The sequence below is a fragment of the Thermobia domestica genome, chromosome 9, assembly GCF_964235325.1.
Source record: "Thermobia domestica chromosome 9, izTheDome1.hap1.1, whole genome shotgun sequence".
Lineage (NCBI taxonomy): Eukaryota > Metazoa > Arthropoda > Insecta > Zygentoma > Lepismatidae > Thermobia > Thermobia domestica.
Genome location: NC_137462.1, coordinates 8,185,024 through 8,210,835, shown reverse-complemented (window position 1 = coordinate 8,210,835; position 25,812 = coordinate 8,185,024). Strand labels below are relative to the sequence as shown.

Genomic DNA, 25,812 nt, shown 5'->3' with positions numbered 1-25,812 from the left:
TGGATTAAAATTATATGGGCGCATGAGAGGTTGATTCAAATTAAGAAAAAATTGGCTACTTACCGATGAATCCTCCCTTGGGATATTGGGCCTAAACATTTCTCATACGTTTCGGATCACGAATTAAAGAACGTATTAGACAATCAAAAAAGGCACAAGGAGAGGGCATGTCGGGATTGGAGCTTCATTTAAAACAACATACACATAATATAAAACAGGTTAATGTAATAGGTTCAGCAAAAACAAAGAAACAATAGAGATTAAAGAATCATTTTTTATTCATAAATATAAACCTGTTTTAAATCTGGATACTGCCAACATTGACAGAATTTGGTTACCTACCTTTGATGCATATTTTGAATCTGTCAATAGTGACGTAACATAGACAACGCGCTTCCTGCGATTCAGTTTACTCTTTTTGAGCTTTGCTCTGCTCGTGATATTTCAGGATCCATTCTTTACGTTGCATTTATTTAGAGATGCATTTTTTATTTTACACCTTTTATCTCTTATCCGTTTTTATCCTTGTTATCTTTTGCCACTGAAGAAGGAACCAGCGCGGCGTTCCGAAACGTATGAAAAATATTTAGGCTTCCCAAGGAAGGATTCATTGGCAAGTAGCCAATTTTTTCATAATTATTCGCTTGGATCTTCACCACACCAACAATACAGCATTGTTGGAAAATGGATTAGAAGTGTTGTTGATTCCTTCACGTAACAATATGCACATTCATCGTGTCATGTTTGAGTCCTCTTATGTGAAGTTCGAACAGCGTACTGGACTAGAAACGTTGATTTTTTTCACTTAACATAGGGTGCCTTACTAGTGTTAGACAAAAAAGGATGGTGGGCTCGGAAAAATTCCACCATTTTAGATTGAAAACCATCTATTTCCAACAACTTTCTTTCTTTTTTCCATATCTTCCATATCTTTACTCATAACGGAGTTGGCCCATGGATCCGGACTTTTCATACACTCGGTATATGAAATCCTTTTTTTTTTTTTTTTTCGTACTAATCCTTTTTTTCGTACTAATGTGCTCCACGCATCTCACACTTACGATATGTAAGATATTCGTGACGTGTATGTACTAGATAACTTGATACACATAACTTGATTTCTCACAGAGCCGGTTCTACCATATGTACAACACGTGACGTTGCATGGAGTGGCAAAATTTGTCACAACTGTATTCTTTAAAATAAGTATTTCTGGTTGGAAACAGACTTCATGATGATGGTAATTAAATTTACTAAGTTGATCTTCTATTTGAATACTACATTCATAAATCATGTTTAGGTTGCATTAGTTTAAGGTCACTCACATGGACAGTGCTAAAGCAAATGGTCAAATAAATCCCAGCATGAATCGCTTGATTGTTGTCAAATACAAGAATTTAATTTTCGAACAGGAGCGAACACTTGTCCCATTTAGTTAGTTATTACAGTTTTGATATGAAAACTAGTCTTGTCTTTGTCACAAACAAGTTCCAGATGTAGAAGAAAAATCAAGAAACAAAGATAAAATTGCTAGTTGCATTGAAATTGCAAACTGATATATTGAGATTGAAGCTCAATATTGAATTCTATAAAAAAAAGAATTGCCATTTTTCCTCTGCAAGTGTGTTTCCTTCATTATTCCCTAACATAATAGATTATTATTTTAAAAAAGAAGAAAAACAGACACAACGAGACTGTATTTGTAATATTTAGGCCTTTCTGAATGCGTGTGCTCTTTCCCCTCCTTTCGTTGTTCATGATCGGGTAGCAGACTTAAAACCGTGGATCAGCGTTTCCCAACCTTTTTCAACTTGCGGCACACTACAGGTGTAACTTGAATTCTCGCGGCACACTCATATAGATATTATTTGTAAATATAAAATACCGTGGTAATTCTCTTCTGTGATTATTGATCTTCTCACAGAGAAGAAAGATCGTTCACTGGTTTTCCCCCATGTTAAAGCATTATGCTTATTCTTCATTGTAATTTAAAAATTGAAAACAATTGCAATGAGATAGAGGAATCAGTTTTCTAAAAGTACATCTTCGCTTTCGAAAATTGTATCCAACCTTTCACTAAGAAGGAAAATCACTAAATAACGAACAAACAAACAAATCTCTTTTACTTTTAAAACACAAAATGTAGTTAATTTGTATGTATGTTTGCTTTGTCGAAAGGATTGAATATTTTAAAATTTCAAGTTACGAAATAGTCTGCAACAATAAAGAAGCAATAATGATAACAAATCTTTTTTCAACATTAAAAATGTACAGAAAAGTAACACAGTACGAAACTTAAAACTGTAGATTCATACTAGAGGTTCATAATAATATGAAATACACATACACATTTTCCCCTTTGTCTTGCAATTTGATTGCTATAGAATTAATAATTTTGTTTTGATTTCCTCGCGGCACATCGGTTGGGAAACGCTGCCATGGATATTAAGATTTGTTCTTTCTGGAGTAACGGTAATGAGGGAGGGGGAATAATGCTATTGCATGGGGCGGCAAATTGCCTAGGGCTATCTTTTTTTTTTTTCACAGAAAACAAATATCAAAATTGATCTTCATAACCAGTAAGGAAGCAGAGTTTGAGAAGACGTTTCCGGGAAGAAAATAGAATTATAATTAGTGGAACTATTCAAGTAAAATACTGAATTAAAAAAAAAACAACAATGTAAATGTTAAAAATTCAACAGAGACACTGTTTAATTATATAAACAAAAGAGGAAGTGATTAAGTGTGAATATTGTACGAAGGTAGTTTGCAATATAAAAATTACTTATATATTAACGAAAGGAGGAAACAACCGATTTAACCTTATTTTTACACACAAGATCCTCTGTGGATACGAATTCAATAACACATACAAAATGAAAAAGTAAACGTCTGGACCGAGACTCGAACCCGGAACCTCCGGCATACCGTGCTGATATATTAACCACTACGCCACCCAGTCCGCTTCCCAGAACAGCCAAACACTCTTTCAGTCCTATAGTCGGTGCTCTCCATTCAGACTATATGTCTTGTACCACAGCCTAGCTGCTGTGCTTGGATAATCCAGTGTCCATACATTAAGAACACCTTTTGACAATTGTGGTTTCATATATTAATGAAAGGAGAAAAACAACAGATTTAAACTTATTTTTACACATCAAATACCTCCCGAGACTCGAACCCGGGATCTTCGGCATATCGTGCCAATGCGTTCACTACTACTGAGTTGTGGTCTGAGTGGAACACACCGACTTCAGAACTGAGAGAGTGTGTGGCTGTTCTGGGAAGCGTTATGGTTAACGTATCGGAACGGTATGTCGGAGATCCTGTGCTCGAGTGGCGGTCCAGTCAATCACTTTTTCACTCCTTGTGTGTTATAAAAATCACTTAATTCACAATTTCAGTGCTTTGAGTATGGCAAGGGTAAGTAACATTTATTCCATTATTTTGGAAGCCCGTAAAAAAAACTTTAAGCAATAACAGTCGTGGACACTAAGAAATTACAGATGTTAAGACAACAGTTTGTTTGAAAAAAAAAAAAAAAAAAAAAAAACTGGAGTGAAGGAGAGGAATATAATTTACAGAAGTGTACCGCGGAAGATATGGTGCTGATTTTCTGTTTACAGGTTTTGAAGTGATGATGATGATGATGATGACGATGTAGTTGTTGTTGTTGTTGTTGTACTACTACTACTACTACTACTACTACTACTACTACTACTACTACTACTACTAATAATAATAATAATAATAATAATAATAATAATAATAATAATAATAATAAGAAGAAGAAGAAGAAGAAGAAGAAGAAGAAGAAATAGCGGCAAGCATCATATCTGCACTTGAGGATGATACCACAGAGGATCGAAATATTCTGAGGATAATGGAGGAGTACAAGGTAAATTTTTGAGGAATAATAATAATAAAGAAATATTATAAATTTGAATTATATTATGAATTTGAATGTAATCATAAGTTAATTAACTCTGATGAAAAACGCAGTTAGTGCGTTTGATATTTAAGTTGAAATAAAACACTGATAGAATACCAAAAATTGAACTTTTTAAATAATACACAAACCTGATGTTTCAATAAAGATTTCTGTCTGTTCCAAAAAACAAATAAATAATTAAATAAAATTAAATTAAAAAAAAATAAAAATTACAAAAGCTCCACTATGGAATGAATACCACCGCGGGGAATATGAGGAAGTTGTTGCAATTAATAATAAAGATACAGACAAAGACAACTGAACGAGTGTTCAACTGTGCAAATATACCAACCCACATGTTCTTGCATGCGTGCTTTCAATATACCCAACTGAATCTGTGGAAATAGAAAACTATGTAATTGTGGAATTACGTTTTAAAAGTGCTATACGATCGAAGACAGTTTATCAATTGACAATTTCAAAAAATAACGTACTATTATGTGGAGTCCCACTTAATGATTATTTATGACGGGACTTCTACAATATTTTTAATACTTTATCCATTGATTCGGAAGTTACTATTAATTTCTACTCTTGTACTGTTGTACTATTTTTGTTGTTTTTGTATTTTTCTGAATTTCTGGAGACAGGTATTCGGTTCAGTCATAATATATTGAAGACTTCCAAAAAGCCTTTGACCTAGTTGACCATGACATCTTACTAAAGAAACTAGCATTTTTGATTTTTTCTCTAAAAGCTCTAACATTTTGGCTTATACTTATGTAATCGTAAACAATTTGTGGTTTATAAAGACTTTATCTCAGAAAAGTTTAATACAATATCAGGTGTTCCACAAGGTTCAAACCATGAACCTTTGCTATTCCTTATCACGATTGAAAATTCTCATACATCATTACTTGCAGATGATCTGAAGTTATATGCTAGAACCAAGTCAACTGATGACGGCATAAAACTACAAATGTGGAAAGACATGATGTGACATCGACCGATTTATGTTAAATTCACTCAAATGTAAAACCCTTTCGTTTACTAGAAAAGAAAACAATATAAATTATGACTATTCTACTGACGAAATAAACCTTTATAGACCTGAAACAAATTAAGATTTAAGTGTGTTATTAGGCCCAAGCTATCATTTACTCATCATATCGAAAATATCACGAACAGTACGTACAGAAATCTTGACTTCAGTTGACGTTTTAGTAAGGCGTTTCAAAATCAATCGACACTTTTGAAATTATTTAATTCCTGTGCGAGATCTTAATTAGAATATGCTTGTATGAGCTCCCTCATGGCTAAGCGGTTAGTGTACATGCCTTTCGCGTGAGAGACACGGGGCACAATTTCCGGCGGGAGCTCATGTGATTCGGATCCCATGTTAAACTGTAGGTCCACGTCTTATATAGCCTCGCTGCTGAACGGGACGCTAAATTCACAAATGAAATCAAATCAAACAACATGCTTGTGATATTTTAAATATGAATATGAAAATATTGTAAAATGATAAAAATGTTCAGTGTAAGTTTTTGAAGTTATTAATGTACACTGAATATACAGATGGTAATCAGAAAAATGGAAACACCTGAACGAAACTGCAACTGACCAGATTAATATGGTGTCGAGCCACCTTTCGCCTTCAGAATAGCCTTGATGCGACGTCGGATGGAGGCATAGAGGTCGTGAATGTTAGCAAGTGGAATTTTACACCATTCCTCGTGCAGGGCATCGGCCAGTTCTGTGAGAGAGGATGGAGGTGGAAATCGTCGCCGGAGTCGTGCTTCCAAGACGGACCACAATGTTCAATTATGTTGAGATCTGGGGATTGGGCGGGCCAGGGGAGGTGTTGAACTTCATCCCGATGTTCCTCAAACCACGCTGCAACAAAGCCAGCTGTGTGAATGGGTGCACTATCATCCTGGAAGATGAAGAAGATGAGGGGAACAACATCCGGACCATAGGATGCAAGTGGTCTCCTAAAATTGCGACATAATCGTTGGCAGTGATCCGTCCGCTAAGTGTTACCACTGGACCCAATGCAAACCATGATATGGAGGCCCACAGCATCACCGAGCCGCCGCCATGTTTCACAGTTGGGCGGAGACACTGCAGATCATAAGCTTCTTTGAGCGTTCTCCACACATAAACACGGCCCGTGGTTGGGAATAGGATGAAGGATGACTCATCCGACCATATCACACGTTTCCAGTCCTCAACGGTCCAAGTTGCATGGGCGCGGCACCATTTGCGGCGTGCGAAAGCGTTATGGTCCCTGATAGCGGTTTGGCCCGTGCAACACGACCCCGTAAGTTCATGTCATGTAATTTGCGGCGGACTGTGATTGTCGAAACAGGGTTGGGGAGGTGTTGATTGAGTTCCTCTGTCACTTGCTCCGCAGTGGCACGACGGTTCTGAGTGACAATGCGCTTTAATACCCGGCGTGACCTGTCACTCATGATTTTCTTCCGCCCACTGTTCCGCTTCCCCGATGTGGTTTTCCCGTGTGTTGTGTAGGCCATCATCACCTTCGACACTGTCCCACGTGACACATCTAACACAGTAGCCACTGCCGTCACACTCACTCCACATAACCGCGCACCAACAATTTGCCCTCTTTGAAAATCTGAGAGGTCTCCCATTTTACACTACCTCCGTCTGCTTCAGCCACTGTCACTGGTGTTCCACTGCGCCTGACGTAGTATGGAGACCGACCTAACACACCACCACCAGCAGTCTGGCGCTGCGGGCGCCAGGACACCACTGCCAACCCATATATCTGACGTGTTGCCAACTACAGGTGTTTCCATTTTTCTGATCACCATCTGTATATCATATACTGAAGTAATAAAAAATGTCAATATTCTAACACTGAAACAAAGAAGAAATCTCTAGGACTTAGTATTTCTTCATAAAATCGTGAACAATAATATCGATTCTATTGAGTTAAATCCGAATATAGTAGTACATGTTCCATCATCCAAAACTAGAATTAGCAATAGCAATATATTTTACTGCATGAAAGCACGCACTGACATACTACAAATTCACTATATGGCGAATGAGTGCTTCCTACAATAATATAGAATAAGTAGCTCAAGCTACTGATATATTTGGAATGAGTGAAAATGTTTTTGGAAGAACAGCATGTAAAGTGATTAACAGAGACCAATAAACGAACTATAGTGTTTTCAAAACTAGAAACAAATTGACGTCTGGAGAAGCACGTGGTACGCTGTTGCTACATCGTGCACATACCGGTAAGTCATCAGCTGGAACTGTCCTGTGAGTTTTAACAATAAAGAAAAATCTCTAAATATTGGTTTGCTTGGATGAACGAAAGCATATGTTTGTTGTCCCAGTTTGTGCATGTTGGGAAGGAAGTGGGAGAGTTGTGTGTGTGTTTTTTAAAATCACTTCCACACACAATGAAACGAAAGACTAAAATAGCTTCTTTCCTTCTGAAAACACGTGTTCACTAGCGGCAACATTTGAATGTTGCCAAGGAAACCCTCCACCCACTGTTACTAAAATAAGTTTATGATTCGACCCTCGCTGAGTGACCGCAATAACTATATGACGTAGATTTCGTTCTTCAAAATATATTTGCACGTGTTTTTCAATTGTCAATTTGTTTCTAGTTTTGAAAGCACTTTAATTAATGCATGTAAAAGAAAGTAATCTAAATCATCTTTGTATTGGACTACTAAATAATAATCTTAACTATATGCAACACTTTAATTGGGTATCATGTCTGTTGTGTTGAAATAAATAAATAAATTACAAAATTTCGATAAAAATTTCTTTCATAAAAATTCGTAATATATTTTGATCAAAATTACAGCCATTTTGTGCAGAAAACTTCTTGCAAACTTCTTCTACTAAAATGATGTCATCAACCAATTATATCTTTTGTGTAAATTGCCGACATAGACGTATTCTCGTGATCGAAGATGGTTTCTTTTTCTCTTAAATTTCAATTAGGTAATTAGCAGTTACCTTCCCCCATAATTCATTGTTGGGATCATCTTCCTTGTTCTGGCGGTAGCTTTTGTACAACACTGAGGTTAACTTTATATGCTCCTGCAAAATCACTGTTTCAGTAAAGTATTTCGACGAAATTTACAAGCAAAAGTAAAATGACAAGTTTTAGAAGCTAATAAAACACCCTGTGGTAGAATTCTCGAATGTTTCTTAGACTAAAATCTACACAGTAAGGGCACTGAAGGGTTCATTTGTTTGTGATGCTGACAGGTGCCATTTTCCCCGGTGTATGGTAACAATGTGTGAGTAGTTCGTAAGAGTTATGTCTAAAAACTTATTTATTATAAAATTCTACATCTCGAGAACCACAAAGACCTACGAAGTTGTCTGATATATTTACCATATCGAGTTTGATCTGATACGAATTCGAGTGCTTGGTCGATATTGTTTCTTTATTTTAAACGACTTCCCAAACTGTTCTGGGACGATGTATACAGGTGATTAAAGGGACGGAAAATCATTTTTCCTGCAAGTAAGTGTAGCTAGGTAGGCTGTAGGTAGAGATGAGACATCGTTTTAGTACTGGATTTTATTTACATATTCCATTATTACCAATATTATCATCAACAGTAGTAGTAGTAGTAGAGTCGAGTTTGAGTTTAACATCCCTTTCAGCACCCAGGCTATATGAGACGGGATCTACCGATTAACGTCGAATCCGAACCACGTGAGCTCCCGCCGGCAATCGAACCTGGGTCTCCCACGCCAAAGGCGCATACGCTAACCGCTTAGCCACGAAAGAACTCAGTAGTGGTGGTAGTTGTAGTAGTGGTGATAGTAGTAGTAATGGTGGCGGTGATAGTAGTAGTAGTACTACTAGTATTAGGAGGAAGAGAAAGATGCAATGGTCCTTCAGCCAAGACAATAATAGTAATTGGTAGTAGTATTTCTCATTATTTTTCGTAACAATCCAGTTTCTATATACACAGAAAGTTTAAGTTGCTATTTTGCATATTTTAGTGCCTAAATACCCAGTTTATAATCATTTGTTAAGCGCCGCAATAAAATTTTCCACCTTATTAAATAGATGTATATTGTGAGTGTGAAAGAGATATAACAAAAAAAGCTGTTTACAACTTGCGATCACTGCACCATTGTGTTTAGTTTGTAGAAAAGCCAATGAGATGAATTATTGTACCCAGTCTTCATTACACCAACACAATGGAGTTTCTTCACCTCGAGTTTTATGCCATTGTTTCCGTAGACGCAATAATAAGATTGTTGATTACGATCCTATACTTGACAGCATTGTAAGAAAAGGAAGTGAAATGAAATATTTAAGTTTTACGTCCCACGCGTATGCCGGCTAGGCTAAAGGAGACGGTGATTAAGAGAAATGGATGAAATGGTGGAATGAAGAAAGTGGGAGGAAACGGGAGAACCCCGAGTAAACCCACGCACATGGTGTTTGTCCACCACAAAGCTTACTTGGCGCGAGCTGGGGTCGAACCAAGGACCCGATGCACCAGAGGTGAACACGCTACCACTGAGCCACAGTGGACCTAACATTCTAGGAATAGTCTTCTTTTCTTTTCGACCTCTTTCGAGGTATCTCTTTACACGTGGACATAAAACCCAGTCGCCTGTATCCTAAAGTTATCTTTTTTTTTCAACCAATCCGGGGACGGTTTTCAACTTCAGCCACGGAGCATAAGGATTTTACTTTTAAAAAAAATCGTGAACTGTCCCCGAGAAAGGGGAATGCCTGGTACACTGGAAATATTACAATTCTTGGTGTATGTTTGTGTATTCTTGGTGATGGATTCTTTATAATTTGTTATTACTAGTAGTTTCTTAATCATGATTTTATTGAATAAAATAAAAAAAAATAGTAATAACCATGGATTTGCTCTTAGACAAATCATTGTTGAATCTAATAATGCCTTTAAATACATTTGCACTTTTCATAGGAACGAAACTACGAATGGTTAAGACGCGAAACGAAGAACAGTTCGAGTTTATCATTAATTTTTCAAAAGCATTTTAAACTTCCATCATGTCTCATCCATTATACAATGAGCTACTCAAAGAAGGGTACAGAGACTTGGAAAAAGTTATTCCTTACGATGAACTTATGCAGGAAAAGCCTGTCAAAATCACTGCAGGAGAGTATACTATGCGATGGCTTGTAATTAAGTACACAATGATCAGCAACAAGCTGGCTGAATGCCACGATCAACTGGTACAGCCACAAAAGCGTGAGGTCACAAAGAAGCTCCTGAACGCCATCTTGGGTAGAATCATTGAGCTGAAAGACCTAATCGTCGCGATGGACTTGGATTGCATTACCTATAAGGATCATTTGTATTTCGATCTCAATATCGGTTTCTGGGATGCCGAATTAAAAGTACCGCCTTACTTCAAGAGCGATAGAAGACCCGAGGTCCTGGAAGGAAGAGCAATTTTAGCTGAAGGATACGGTCTCAAGTTGGATTCTTTCGAACGGCCACCAAAGGAGGAAGAAAAGGAAGAGGAAGAAGAAGAAGCAGTAGAAGTAAAAGAAAAAAAGGAATCGGTAGTGGAATTTGTAGTGAAGAGACGAGATTCTGACGAAGAGGAAGAGGTGCAGAAATCGAGAGATCGTACGAAGAAAGATTTGGTCGCTATTGCGTTGTTGCAACGCCATGAACGAGCGCGTCAGGGAAGAGTCAAGGCCATTCAACAGAGACAGTCTTTCAAAGAAAGGACCCAAGGGAAAATGACAAAGTCATTTGACGAAAAAGACCTGAAAGCAGCGCTGAAGATCCAGTCCGTATGGCGTGGATATAAAGTGCGTAAACGCATGCGCGAAAAAGATATTGCTGAGCAGGAATTTCTTGGAATGTTACCCCCACGGCCAGGCTACCCAACAATCCAGCGCGAAAGGGAAGAACAAGTGAAACAAATTCGACGACAATTGAAAAATCAGCGGCTAGTGGAGTACGAGCAAGCCAAAGTTAAAGAAATGGAGAAGCTACGAAAAATGCGAACAGTAAATATGACAGAGGAATTGACAGATAAAATCCGGCAGTGGTTTGTAAATGTCTACAACAAAAAGAAAGAACTACCAGAATTTCCTACCGAAGAACAAGGTGGTTCCACGATAATTTTTATGAAACGGAAGAAATCCGAGGATGTGTTGGGACCTGTTCAAAAGCCGAAAGAGGTCAAACTCAAAGACGACGAAATGAAGTTGGAAGAGTCTCTGTATATGGAACAAGCTCATGAGGCTACCAATGAATTCAATGAAGTGTACAAGAACCGAAGCTTGGCTGACAATCCGGAGGAAAAAACTTACATGAACATCATAACAGAAGAGAAACTACGAGAACTAGAAACAGAGATACGAATTGCTGTGGATGAACTCATGCGGCAAGAATTGGAACTGCTCAAAGCCGCCCTTGAAAGGGATAAAAGGAAAAAGGGTAAAAAAGGAGGTAAAGGTAAAGGGAAAAAAGGCAAGGGCAAAGATAAAAAAGAAAAGGTAAAAAAAGACTTAACAGGTGATCGAACAACAGCATCTCTCTTGGAAGAACTGATCCGAAATGGAATCATCAAACAATGCCCTTTCACACTACTCTCCGACTTCATGGGCGAACATAATTGTTTAGCGCGTGACCTGAAATTAATGCTTTACGATCCACTCCCTTATGGAAGAAACGTCAAGGAAGTTGTTAAAGAATACTGTATACTACCATTAGGTTCAACAGAAACACGCAAAGCTGGCCCACATATTAGATCCGTAATTATAGGCGGACCACGTGGTACTGGTAAAACTATGCTTGTAAGCGCTATAGCAACAGAACTGGGAGCCGTCGTGTTCGATCTTTCTCCGGATAACGTAAAAGGAGTATACGACGGTGAAAATGCTCTGTTTCAGCATCTTGTGGAAAAGGTCTCGCGATTAGTACAGCCATCATTAATTGTCATTGAAAATGCAGAAAAGTTATCTCAAACGAAGAAGATCCCTAAAGATGACAAACCCAATCTTAAAAGACTAAAAGGAATGGTGCCCAAAATCGTGAAAGGAATCACACGAGATGATCTTATCATGGTTATTGGCACCACAGCTGCACCGTGGATGGGAAATAACAAACAAATAGCTAAGACTTTTGATAAGTTAATCTACCTCCCAAAACCAGAATACGGAACACTATTTCAAGCATGGCAAACAGAACTACAAAGATACAAAGGTTTGGAATTATTTGACGTTTCAGCGCTGGCAAAAATTTCTACTGGTTATACTATCCCTATTATCAAAGACATTGTGAAAGAAATTATGACTTTTGAAAGAATACTCACTCTTAAAGTAGATCCTCTTCGACACGAAGAAATAGCTGAAAAGTTATCATGGTATGAATGTATCAACCCTAAAGATGAAGCAAATTTTCTTAAGTGGTACAACAGCACTCCTTTAGCGAAGAAGAGACTTCAAAAATTAAAGAAATTACGTGAAGAAGCAGAAGCATGATTAACTAAATAAATTATCAAGGTTCAATTATTTGCCTGTTTAATCATTGTAAATTAAGGTTATATTTTTCAAAATTGAGTTAATTTTAGAAAATTAATTTTCAAAAATTAAGTGTTGCCAAAATCCAAATTTAAAGCTGGTTTATATTTGTGAATAAAGAATGATTCTTTAATCTCCCATTGTTTTCTTGCTGAACCTATCACATTAGTCTGCTTTATACTGTGTGAATGACGGAATTGGCGCTTTACTTAAAACAACATTTACACAATATAAAGCAGGTTAATGTAATAGGTTCAGCAATAAAACAAGAAAACAACAGGAGATTAAAGAATATTCTTATTCACAAATATAAACCAGCTTTAAATTTGGATTTTGGCAACATTGATAGAATCTGGTTATCTACCTTTGATGTATATTTTGGATCAACTCAGCTCATTCTTTTGCACTATGCTCTGCTCGTTGTATTTTAGCATCCCTCACGTTATATTCATCTATTCTGTGGTATGCATTCCTTTTTCCAAACCTTCCTTGCTTTTAGTCGACATTTAATTTCTTTGTGATATGCGTTTGGTCTGTTAATATTGATCCTAGATATTTGAAAGCATTCACTTTGTCGAATGTATTATTTTATATTTTAACGTCGCCAGTGGCGCAACCAGGATTTTATTTCGGGAGGAGCCAAGATTATCTAATACAGTGGTCTGGAAACGACGTGCTGCACTATCTGATATGGCCAAAATTGAGTTTGAAAGCACCCCATTACAAGCAATTTCGTTATCCCTATCATTAACATGCTAAAAGGCATAAAAATAAAAAAATCAAACTCACAATTATTAAGACGATATTTCCCATAAGACGTCTCATGCCTCAATACAGATTAAAAGCACTCTTCACGCACGGTGAGTGTATTTGTGTGCTTTTGCATATTTTTAAAGTTACTGGAAAAATGACAAGCAATAATGATTGGAAATTTCACCAAAATTTGTCTGCAGTGCTGCTGTATAAGAAAAGCCAGATTAATTTCGAAAGAGGCCTGGGTGTCCAGAGCTCATAGCTGGTCACTGAACGCCGCCATAATTTGCACTATTACGATCCCGAGGAACTTCTATGTATTTAGTTTTCTCTGCATTTACTTCTAAACTTTCATGTATTTATGTTAAGTTTACAACTATAATAATTTACAAAATAAAAGAGAGCCGTCTTAAATCAAAATGAGCTTTTCCTTTTTTTTTTTTTTTTTTTAACTTATTTCCAATAAAATACACACGAGAAGTTTGAGAGACAAGGCAACGTCTACGGACACATTGATAGACAGAATGTACTGGCGAGAGAGTCAATTAATAGCATCATTTGGGTGCTGTTTTGTGATTACAAGAAAAGGAGACTGAGCCTTGTGAAGTTCCTAGGTCTGACTCTCGCAGAGACCTGGTAACAGACTACAAGCTTTAAAGCCCTCTTTTTCTCCTTTACCGATCACATTTCGCAAAATAGGCCCGATTTTTTTAAAGAAAACAATTTGTGCAAAAGCTCTCGCTCTTAGGCTCAAGATACTCGGGGCTTTGAAGGGGAGTCATTTAGGTTATTTTTTCCAATTTTAAAATTAATAATATATTCATAACAATCGTATTTTTAAAAACATTTTGTACTTTCATGTTGTTTCTATGGCTTTCGTAATTATAGTCAGTTTAAAAAAAAAAAATCAAACCAGACGGATATGTTTCTCTTTTAAGAAGTACGTTTTATTAGCTGCATGCGTAAAAATACCACAGATGTAATATTTAACATAATTTCTGACGATAACTCTGTTAGTTGCTTTTAACCGAAATGTTTTATGAACAATTATGGGAAAAAACTCAGCATCATCTACAATACGTGTTTTTGTTAGATTTACTGCGCATGGCAGCTGGTCCACACTGGATAGAAGAACAAGAGCATTACATTTTAACAGCTCTTTACTTCAACTATTGTCTGGTGGTAAACAACTTAGAAGAATGTGAAGACCAGATCCAGCAGCCTCAGGAACGTATGGTTTTAAAAAGCATTCTGATAGCTACAATAGTGAGATTATTGGAAGTGAAGAGCGAACTAACTAATTTCAGTAAATCTTTAATTCCGTACTATGATCATGTCTTATCTGACATGAATCTGACGCCAACGGATGTAGAAATTCATGCTCCCAAAATGTATGCAGCAGAGCCCGATACTAAAATCAACAACAGGAACATTCTGGTGCAAAACGCTTTACAGTTAGTGGCCAAACCTTCAGAATTTGAAATAATGTCCCGAAATGAAGCTATTCGTCTTATCAAGCTGCTTGAAAAGACACGTCAAGCCCGAAGACACGTTCGAGTAGTCCGAGAAAACATTGCGCTTCGTCTTGCTTATTATTTTGGTGGTCCTAAGTATGGGGAGATCCACAAAGAAGCGGCTATTGTGATACAAAGAACATGGCGCGGATACAGAGTACGCTCTCGCTTACAAAGAGCTGCAGAACGGTGGATGCAATGGGTAGGAATGTTGCCAGCACGCTACTATCCTGAAAATCAACGAAAACGTCTCACTGAGAGGGCGTATCTGAAGCGAGAATGGCAAGCTGAATACTTGAAAAAATACCAGGATACTTGTAACAAAGAAAGACAGATTTGGGAGCGAACGTACCGATATGGAATTATGGACGAAATATTAGATTTTTTACGGCAGTGGGTTTATACGGAGTACTACAAACGTGTCCCTTACAAATTACCATCTTTTCCGTCCAAAGAAGACGGTGGCTCTTCTAAATTGTTTAAGGAAAAATTGCCTGAAGCTCCAACACTCGATGAATGGGCTAAACAAGGACTCGGAAATAGATTTCAGGGAAAAAATATACAACCAACATTTAATCTTCTGGATTTGATGACGAATATCGACAATTCTAATCTAATGTTGGAATTCAAACAGAAACATCGGAGTAACCAAACGCAAATTTATAGGGAATCAATAATAAAGAAGACCATGGAAGAAGTTGACAAAAAATACAGGGAAATGGCGGATGATATAATTCGTAAAGAGTTAGAACAACTACAAGAAGCTATTGAACGAATGAAAAGCAAGGGCAGGAAAAAGAAGAAAAGAAAAGATGATAAAAAGAAGAAACGAGGAAAAGGAATGAAAGGTACTGAAGTTCAAGAACGAACAACAGAGGAAATCATTGAAGAACTGGTTACAACTGGAATTATCACTGAATATCCAAAACAGAGTTTATCCTCGTATATTGGAGAATACTACTCCGTCCAACACATGCTTCTCAAGAAGAAGAAACCAATACCACAGCCGTTCTTAGGTGAAATACGTAGGCTTGTCAGGGAAATATGTGTACTTCCAATGGGTCACAGCGAAATACACCGTCGAGCTCCTCTCGTCAAATCAGTACTACTTGCAGGAGCTGATGGATCCGGCAAGAATCTTCTAGTTAATGGCACTTGCACAGAAATAGGGGCTGTTATGTTCCAGCTGAACGTTCAAAACTTAGCAGAAAATTATCCACAAGCACAAGATATGGCCAAACTCCGTCAAACTGTTTTGAAAATGGCTCGTCTACTTCAGCCCTCCGTAATATATGTGCCACACGGTGACATTGTATTTCCCAAGAAAAAGGGTACAGTTCACGGTAATCGACTAACAAATTTACTGCAAAAAATTGTCAGAGGGATCGGAGGGGATGACAGAATTATGGTAATAGTGACAGTCGATCAACCTTGGCAGTGTAAAGAAGGAATCATGAAAAAGTTATTCGATCGCTATATTTACATTCCTCCACCTGACAACGCTACATTAGCATTTCTATGGAGATCAATCCTGTCCCATTATCACGGAATCAGTCTTGATATAAATTTAATACCTTTAGTGACAATATCACAAGGTTTCACTGTGGGAAACATACAGAATGCAGTTAATGACCTGTTTACAAGCGAAAGAATCGTAGAGTTAGCAGCAAAGCCATTGAACAATGCAGAAGTAGCAGCGGCTTTATCTGTATACGAGCCAGTAACAGAGAAAGATATACAGGCTTTTGAACAGTGGTACAGACAAATGCCACTGAAGAGATTGAAAAACGTCGATCCATACGCCGCGAAAAAGAAGACTGAAACGGAAGATAAAAATAAAAATAAAAAGAAGGCTTAATCGACAACTTATATTATATTCATTTTATTTATTCATTTATATGTATTATTATTATTATTATTATTATTAGTAGTAGTAGTAGTAGTAGTAGTAGTAGTAGTAGTAATAGTAATAGAAGAAGAAGATGTAAGTAAGTAAGTAAGTAAGTAAGTAAGTAAGTAAGTAAGTAAGTATTCTGCCTTTTGACAGGTTCTGGAACTAATGAGTTTTTCTTTCTTTTTTCCCCTACATTTTATGTTTGAGCCTGGAAATGTTTCTTCCACGTTTCTCGATCTTCAGCTTCCTCTTTTTAACTCCCAATATTTTCTTCTATTTTTCAAATCATCGATCAGTTGTGTTCTTCTTCTTCCTATTCTTCTCTTTCCTTCCATCTTTCCTTCTCGTATAGTAGTAGGAAGAAGACAATTTCAACGCAACATGTGTCCAATCCAATTGGCCTTCCTACGAAGGATGTTGGCTAGAAGTGTCCTCTTCTCTCCTATCCGTTTTAAAACATCTTCGTTTGTTGCTCTCTCTGCCCATTTTATCTTCTCTATCTTCCTTCAACACCACATTTCGAAGCTCTCTAAATATTTCTTCTCTAACTTCCTTAATGTCCAAGTCTCTGAACCATACAGTCCAATATTCCATATGTAGCACTTGACCAACCTCTTCCTTAGTCCAATATTAAACCTGCTAATTAAAAGTCATTTTTTCTTGTTGAATGCTTCTTTGGCTAGTCAATTCTTGACCTGATCTCTTCGGTGTAGTAAGCATCTCTTGTCAAAATACTTCCCAGGTACTTGAAGTGACCAACTTCTTCACGTTCTTTTTGTTCTACTCTGACCCGTAACAGCGCGTATCCATGAAATATTCTCATGACTCATTTTTCCATCTTGATTTTCATTCTATATAGTTTTCCAGTGTCAACTATTTTGTCAATCATCCCCTGTAGTCCTTCGGTTCTAGCTGTAATAACCGTATCATCTGCATACCTGATCTTATCAATGATCTGTCCTCCAATCTTGAAATCTCCAATTCCCATTAATGCTTCCTTCATTAAAAATTCACTGTAAATGTTGGTTGAATAACAGGGGCGACATACTACATTCTTGTCTGACTCCTCTTCCAATCTACACACTATTGGTTTCTCCTTCATTCAAGCGCAACTTCACTCGTCCTGTGTACAGATTGCGAATGAGTTATCGGTCTCTCAAGTTGATTCCAATTTCTTTAAGTATTTTCAGAAGTTTCGTCCAAATGACCCGGTCGAAAGCTTTTTGCTAATCAATGAAATACAAACACAACTCTTCATTTGCATAATTCTCATCAACCCAATAGCATCTCTGGTTCCTTTTCCTTTCCGGAATCCGAATTGATCTTCCTCCAACATCTCTTCTATCGTATTTTCCAGTCATCTATTTAGTATGCGTGTAATTATCTCTTCAGTGTGGGAAATAAGACTAATGGTTCTGAGATCGCTGCACTTCTTTCCTTCCTATTTCTTGGGTAATACAATCACTGTAACATCAAGAAAATCCTTCGGCCATTCTCCACTCACGAAGATCTTGTTAATGAGTAAAGTCATTACTTTCTTTGTATTGTCTCCTAGTCCATTTAGCAAATCTGCTGGTATGTCGTCGTCTCCAGTGTCCTTCCTCCTTCACATGTCTTTGATGCCTTGTACTACTTCACTTTTCAATATACTGGGTCCTTTTTCTTCACCATCCACTTCTTTCTTTGCTTCGATCGCAATAACTTTGGGGCGGTTCTTCTGATCATACAGATCTGTTATGTGATCCTCCCAAATTCTAAGGATTCTACGATGATCAGTGACTACACAAACGAGGAAACAGAGATAAAAGAGGAATAAAACTCATTTTTGTCTTTGGCGTAGCTATTCCTTTATATCAAGTTCTCATATCGGTAATCGTTTTTCTAAGGGGCATCAATATTCTATGGGAAGAGCCTGCTAGTTTTCTTTTCTTAGCATGTACATTTAAAACTGTACGAAAATGAAGTGTTATGCCAATATTAAGAATAAGTGTTGAGTAAGCACTCGGCTCTAATTGGCTATTGGAAGTCACGTGACTCGGTCCTTCACTCCGGTCACATCATAGGATACACTGACCTTGATTTTGAGAAGGATAGATATCTTTAGTCCTAAAATTTGGAAATTTCGGGAGCTCAAAATTTGGGAGGGGCTATAGTTGTTAATATGTACCTCAAAGATTTTCTTACATTGTTTGTCCTCTACGATAGGTGACTTTAGTCGTACGGAGAAGTACTTCACTATCTTTCGTAGATATTTAGGATCAGGTTCGTCTCCTTGTGTTTTTGTTGGATGGATGAGGTGGGCCAACTCTGCACTCCTTATGCTCTAAGATAGATGTTTATGGTCCTATACTTTTGTATGGGTGTTTGGTGCTACAAATACGCATCTTACTCTCTCTAATAAATGTCTAGGACCAGATACGTACGCTGTGGTTCCTTAGAATGGGTGTGAGTGTCGTTCCCTTGGATGGTTAAAAATTGCCAAAAAACTGAAATTTTCAAGCTTTTGTGTTTATTTATCCTTATGATGAGTGTTTATGGTCCCTTGTGATGGGAACCCTTTACTGCGTTCAATATTTAATATTGTATTTTAAACGAGGGAGCTGCGGTGGCTCAGTGATAGAGCCCACACCTTTGGTGTGTGTGGTTCATGGTTTGATCTCCGCTCCCGCCAAGTGGGCTTTGTGGTGGACTAATACCATATACGTGGGTTTTTTTGGGAGGTTCTCTCGTTTCCTCTCACTTTCTTCATTCCGCCTTTGGGCATAAAGCTGAAATATTTTATTATCATTGTTGTTGAAAAGTTGGGTAGCTTAACAAGCACATAATTTCACTTCTCAGAAAGTTGTCTTGCATTTGAGCGTGTGCATAGTCCAGAGAAGTGACCTCGATCTTATCACGAAGTTTCTCAAATTATCTCAGATTAGTTGCAAAGAAAACAGCTTTAAGACAATGATTTCCTATTAAGTTACCCAACTCTACTGAAGAAGGTATCAAGAGCTACCGAAACAGTTTAGAGTACAATATTCAAAAGTGGACGCAATGAAGGGTAATTGCTAAACTCTGTTTTATTTTATCATTATTATTACTATAAACATATGTTCTACAATACAAAGCTTAATGCCCCACTTTGTTCTAAAAACCTACAAAGTAAGACTTCAAAATACGATACATAAAATAAATAAATACATAAATAAATAAATAAAAATAGAAAATGTCCGGCTTTAGCTTACGTAAATTCAGATCTAGTTTCTAGAAGACTTGAGACCAATACAATGAAACAAAAATATAACTAGTGACATAGGCGCTAGGGTACATTATTCTAAATAAAATCTTAGCCTGCACCACGAACGTTGCTCTTTTGCAGGAGCGTTCACCTCCGGTGCTTGGAGTCCCTGGTTCGATCCCAGCTCGCGCCATGTGGACTTTGTGGTGGACAAGCACCGCGCTCGTGGGTTTTCTCGGGGTTCTCCCGTTTCTTCCCACTTTCTTCATTCCACCACTTAACTCATCTCTCATCATCACCGTCTCTTTTAGCCTAACCGGCATAACCGTGGGACGTAAAACTTAAAGATTTCACTTTTTTATTTATTTATTTTTTTTTTTTTTCACGATATTTCAGTCATCTCTGTGATTATGGTTCCGTGCATACGCGACGTAAGCGAAACAACTATCACTTTAATTTCATTGAATTATTATGTGAATATTTCATAAAGGAAAGAAAAAAAAAAGGAATCAAGTATTTCGAAAATCATACTCTTTGTCAATTACATTCAACATAATTTGTATTTTTAAATCTAATCACGCCCTTGAACTAAAAATTCTAGTTGGGAAGGTGTACTCTGCAATGACAAATAAAAGACAATTAAATTGGTGCTTAACACATATGGACATTTTCAATTAGAATTAACAACTACAAAAATGATAATGTCAGTTATTTCATTAAAACATTTTTTGTAGTAGTAGTAGAAGAAGAATCTACATATTTTTACATAAGTTTGAAGAAGAGTTGTTAATACTTATAAACAACCACAATTAAAACTACATAAATGTTCCAAGTGAATTTTAGGATAAGGAATATTAAAACCTTTTCGATAACCTCTTACGGAAAAGATTTTTAGTTCAAAGAAGTGATTTGATTTAAAGTTACAAGTGTTGAATTTCATTGACAAGGAGTAATTTCTGGAATATTAGGGCCTTTTTTCTTTCTTTATTTCCTTTTTTCCCTTCAGAATAGAGAACATATATTATATCAATGGTATTAAAGTGAGAGTTTACGCTTACATCCGATACGCATGCGATCATGGTCAACAGAAATGACTGAAATATTGTAAAAATGTAATCCTAAATAGGAGCAACGTTTCAAACACAAATATCTCTAGGCCTACTATCGTACATCCCGTATATAAGGCTACATTGTTAGAGTTCTACTTAAGGATGTTAGGCACGTAAGGGTAGACAACTGTCTTCCTAACAGTGTCAAAACAAATTGGTCTGGAAGTAGAGGATAAAACGAAATGTGACGATATCTTTGTATTTTCAGCATAATTCTAAATATCTTTTATTATACTTCTGGTCAATGTATAATTTTAAAATATGCACTAATTAGTTAGAACAAGAAGATACTAAAAAAAAGAAATAGAATCAAAATCGATTCTAATATGTTAATTTGATGAGTTTTGTTCTTAGGTTGTCATGACGACGAATAATCAATAAATTATTCCAGAATCATCTTAAGGAAGGGATATGCACACAATCTTTTAAAGTGTATTTATTTTAGTGATTATGTGCCATAAAATAAAGGTAATGTTCAAAAGCAAATCAACAGAATTGTTTTATGTGATTTCATAGCATTGCTTATATAAAAAGAACGAACTGAGGACCTGTCGTTATATAAAAATTTGGTGGTCCTCTTCTCAGGATCATTTATCGTTATAGAAATACATGATGGCAACTCAACAGCGGATATAAAATCACCAATAATCGTGAAAATGTAGATAGAAAAACGTAGATACGGCCACTAACGACTATTATTCTGTTTCTTGGTATATTTAAGATCCTAAAGCCTTAAAAATCTAGGCTTTAGCTACATTCCAGATTCATTAGACATGCTCGTATGAGGATTTGTCTCGTGACGCATTGGGAAGTTTCGGAATCGATGAGAAGGAAGGTGAGCAACATATAAGGCTAGGAAACGAAAGGCGTAAAAGCGGATAGTGTTAATAGATTATGTGAATTAAAATAACTTCGGAAATAGAAAAGTATTTCTAGTTCTTTAGATTAGTGTAGACAGATGCATAATGAAATTGAATGATTATTAAATAATTGGTGGAACGAAAATGTGTAAGGAAACGGAAGGACCCGAGAAAATACATGGACATAATATTATCCACCATTAACTTTCTTGGCCTAGAACTGAACCAGGGATCTCTAACCCTAAAATTCCTTCGTGTATTGTAGGTAAAGTGTTATATAAAGTGTGTACCTGCGTTATTGCTGTTTTATTCATACAATCTTAAGAATGAAATGGCCTCAATATTTGCATCATAAGTTTACACATCAGTCAGATATTCTTATATAACCCGTAATAGTAAACAGTTTGACATACCAAGGCACAGACTAAAACAAGCAGAAGGATGTTTCTCTATATCGAGACCAAGGGCATGGAACGCATTGCCTAACCAACAATAATTTAACGCCTTTCAAAACACTTTAAAAGGTTACATATTCAACAGGGTTGGCAAAAACCATGGTTTTTATTGAAAAAAAAAAGTTTTTTTTGTTTAAACCTTTTTTTTTTTTGTTTAAACCAGGTTTTTTTTGGCTTAAATAATTTACTCAATGTATTTATATTAGATATGGACAGAAATTAGTTTGTTTTGCCTTGGTGTTATTATGCAACAACAAGGTTACCGGTATGCTGGAAGGGGTCACATAAGCTTAAAGCGGAATCCAAACCGCTTCTCGGCTTCATCCAAGAAAAATTGTCCATTTCAACACGAAACCGGGACTAATTGGTCACAAATGCGATTGCCGACTCACTCACGAAGGACTCCTGATAAAAATACGTTGTACTGATCTTTACATAGGCCTACTTGTTAATATAATTGTCAAGAGTCATTTCAGAAGGACAAAAAGATAAACAGTTACACAAGTAAAAACATTATACAATTGTATATAAATCGGGAAACTCCCGCCTTAGCAATTGGGAAAATCCTGTTATTACTTTAAATGCATTTATATATAAAATTTTAAGGTCAACGTATCTTAATCACTACGCTAAAACTGAGGTATTAAATTACAAATTTGGTATGTAGATATCATTCAATAAAATTAAAACAAAGTCAAATCCAAGCTGATGTTGGAAGCTACTTAGGCAGTTGATAAATTTTGCCAATTTCTATCAATATATTTAAGGAACCTTGGTTTCTTTATAAAGTAACAGGCATTCAGGCAAGTAGAAATATATAATTTGGTTTCGTTTCGTATATTTAGGCTTAACATCCTTATGAAATACCAAAGTTATCACGGAGAAGACTTTCGCTTAAAGGAACACCTCGAATCGCTATTTGGTTTACACTTGAAAGATGGGTTGTGGTTCGACCGCGAATTGAACACGGAACCCTTGATTAAAAGGTGAAAAGTACATATATGTAATGCAGATGGTTTCATAAATGGAGACGTCACCATGAAGTTCACACGATTTAAAGCAATTTTCTTTTCTTTTCCTTTTTTTTTTTGTTTGGTTTAAACCAGTTGTTTTTAAAAAAAAAAAAAAAAACCAGCTGGTTTAAACCAGCCAACCCTGATATTCAATGATCAGAAATTATCCTCTAGCACTCACAATATTGAAACATCCCGTTTTACGGTCACAAAAGTCAAAAATAAAATAATTTATAACAAACCGTTTTCTTTGGTTATGTTAGCTAAAAAAAAAAATTTTCAATTCAAGCATGCGCAACAAATTTTATCAAAAGATTCCAAATTCTTGTTAAGTGGCCAATCGAAATGAAAGACGACTCAACGTTATTAACTTACATTGAATGAAAAAAAAAAATAAATCTTACATATGCTTGACTCTATGAGCAGTATTCGAAATTATAAAATTGAGATTTGGTCGTGATTGTTTATTTGTGCCAATCAATCAACAGTTACATTGTAATTAACAAGAGCAACAGAATAAAGTCTGTTAAATATTTGCCTACATCGCAGGGCATTCAAACAATTACGATATTATGTTATTACATTGGCTTAACTTCAACCTTGTATCGATTTTCACATTTCCATATTTATACAATGTATATATATATTCAGTCGTGATCATTTAAAAAAAAAAAATTATAACAGTCCATATGCTCTAAGTATTCACTCAACGAAATGACATTATCATTACTGAAATTATTACTAAATAGACGTTCATTATTCATAACCCTGTCCATATTACTGAAATTAGGCAACAACATAAGCCTACACGACTGCTACTACATTATCATTGCACTCTAGCACAGGTAAGTAGCATGTATCAATCGTACATAATATATCTACAAAAAAAAACTTCTACTATTGATGAAATGATATATTTACAAATGAGGAAAAAAAAAAAAATGCTCTACTTCTACTTCTCTACGCCAGGGTTTACGTAATATTTAAAGTTGAACGTCATTATCAACATTATTATCACTCTTAAGTTCACAATATCATGTCATTAATTTTCAAGAGCCATGGACACATAACATAATTCAGAATTGTGTTTAAGATCGACAAATTGTATAAATTTAAAATACGTATTTACTTGTCAGTAACGTTGAACATCAGCTAACCACGTCGACTTTCGATGAGGCAAATATGTAAGAAATCCCGTAACGTGTGACTGGCACCATTAAACTGAATATATGCCCAAGACAGAGTCTTGCACGGACGCATATTCGAACAGAATTTTAAATATATCTGAAATCTGCATAGATCAAGTATGCACTTTCATAGCACGAAACAACGATGGACGAAATCATTTCAAAATATAATTCCTTAACTTACATAAAACCCTAACCTACGCAATTTGAAATACATGAGAGGAAAAAAAAAAAAATATATCGCGAAACAAAATAATAGGACATTATTCACGGTGAGCACATAAATTCAATTTACATAACCTAAGCAAACGATCAAAAACATGTATTTCCCGCAATATCGCAAGACAAAATTAATAGCACATTATTTAGCAGTCAGCACACAAGTTCAATCTAACTAACCTAACTAACCTAAACAAGCAATTGAAATATAATTTTTCCCGAAATATATCACAAGGCAGGACAATAGCACATTATTTAATCATCAGCACACAAGTTCAATCTAACTAACCTAACTAACCTAAACCAGCAATTGAAATATAATTTTTCCCGAAATATATCACAAGACCCCACAAAAATACATTATCTGGCAGTAAGCACACAATCTGATTTCCTAACCTAACAGTCAAAATAAATGTATATTATCGGACACGTAAAATCTGAATTTTACCTAACCTAAGCACATTATTTGATAAGGTACACATTAAAATAACATTTCAGGGCGGAAATATTACTTAATCTAACAATAAAGGAAAACCGTATCAATTCTCACATGGAAAATATTAATATCGAGCGGTGCGCTTAAAGTAAAGTTCACCAACAATTTTCGATGTTGATCACATATTCTTATAATATCATTCTATTGAGTGGTAACGAGATGAGCTGTCTAAACGCGTAACGCCTTTTACTTTAATTACACATATTTATGTCAAAGCACTCCATTTGGTGAATTAGTGAGTCTGTTTATGCTCGGAACAAGAAGGAAATAAGATAAATTGGATAAAGATTACCAAATTGATGGGGTTCCTATAAGACAGTCCTCTCAGTCCTTGTCACCTGGATCTTTGGCTTGGACAGAATAGGTTAACAAACCTATTTATTATACGTTGCAGTCAATCTCCCCGGATAGTGGTTCCACGTCCTATTGAATATGGGACTTGGTCCCAATTTCTGATGAGATGAACTCCAACAAACCTACTTCCTGCACATTACGCTATTACTCGTAATGGCGGAAGTCACTCGATGGCTTTTTTGACCAAAACTTGTTTCCATAAATTTTTACTTCTGTCGGTTCCTTAGTGTTTTTTTTTTCCTCCCAAACTAAGTTA

At 36.2% G+C, this 25,812-nt stretch overlaps 2 protein-coding genes across 4 annotated transcripts in view; one reads left to right on the top strand and one right to left on the bottom strand.

Annotated features, from left to right (window-relative positions):
* The window catches only part of LOC145694385 (beta-1,3-glucosyltransferase), a 275,902-nt gene that overhangs the window by 237,841 nt on the left and 12,249 nt on the right, over positions 1–25,812 (bottom strand). The window lies entirely within an intron of this gene.
* On the top strand, positions 9,898–12,565 carry LOC145694383 (dynein regulatory complex subunit 11-like). Its single transcript, XM_081770556.1, has one exon. It carries the CDS (start codon positions 9,987–9,989, stop codon positions 12,438–12,440), a length of 2,454 nt encoding a protein of 817 aa, XP_081626682.1. The 5' UTR covers positions 9,898–9,986; the 3' UTR covers positions 12,441–12,565.

Coding starts and splice junctions, on each gene's coding strand:
- LOC145694383 (XM_081770556.1), top strand. CDS start 9,987: ATGTCTCATCCATTATACAATGAGCTACTCAAAGAAGGGTACAGAGAC.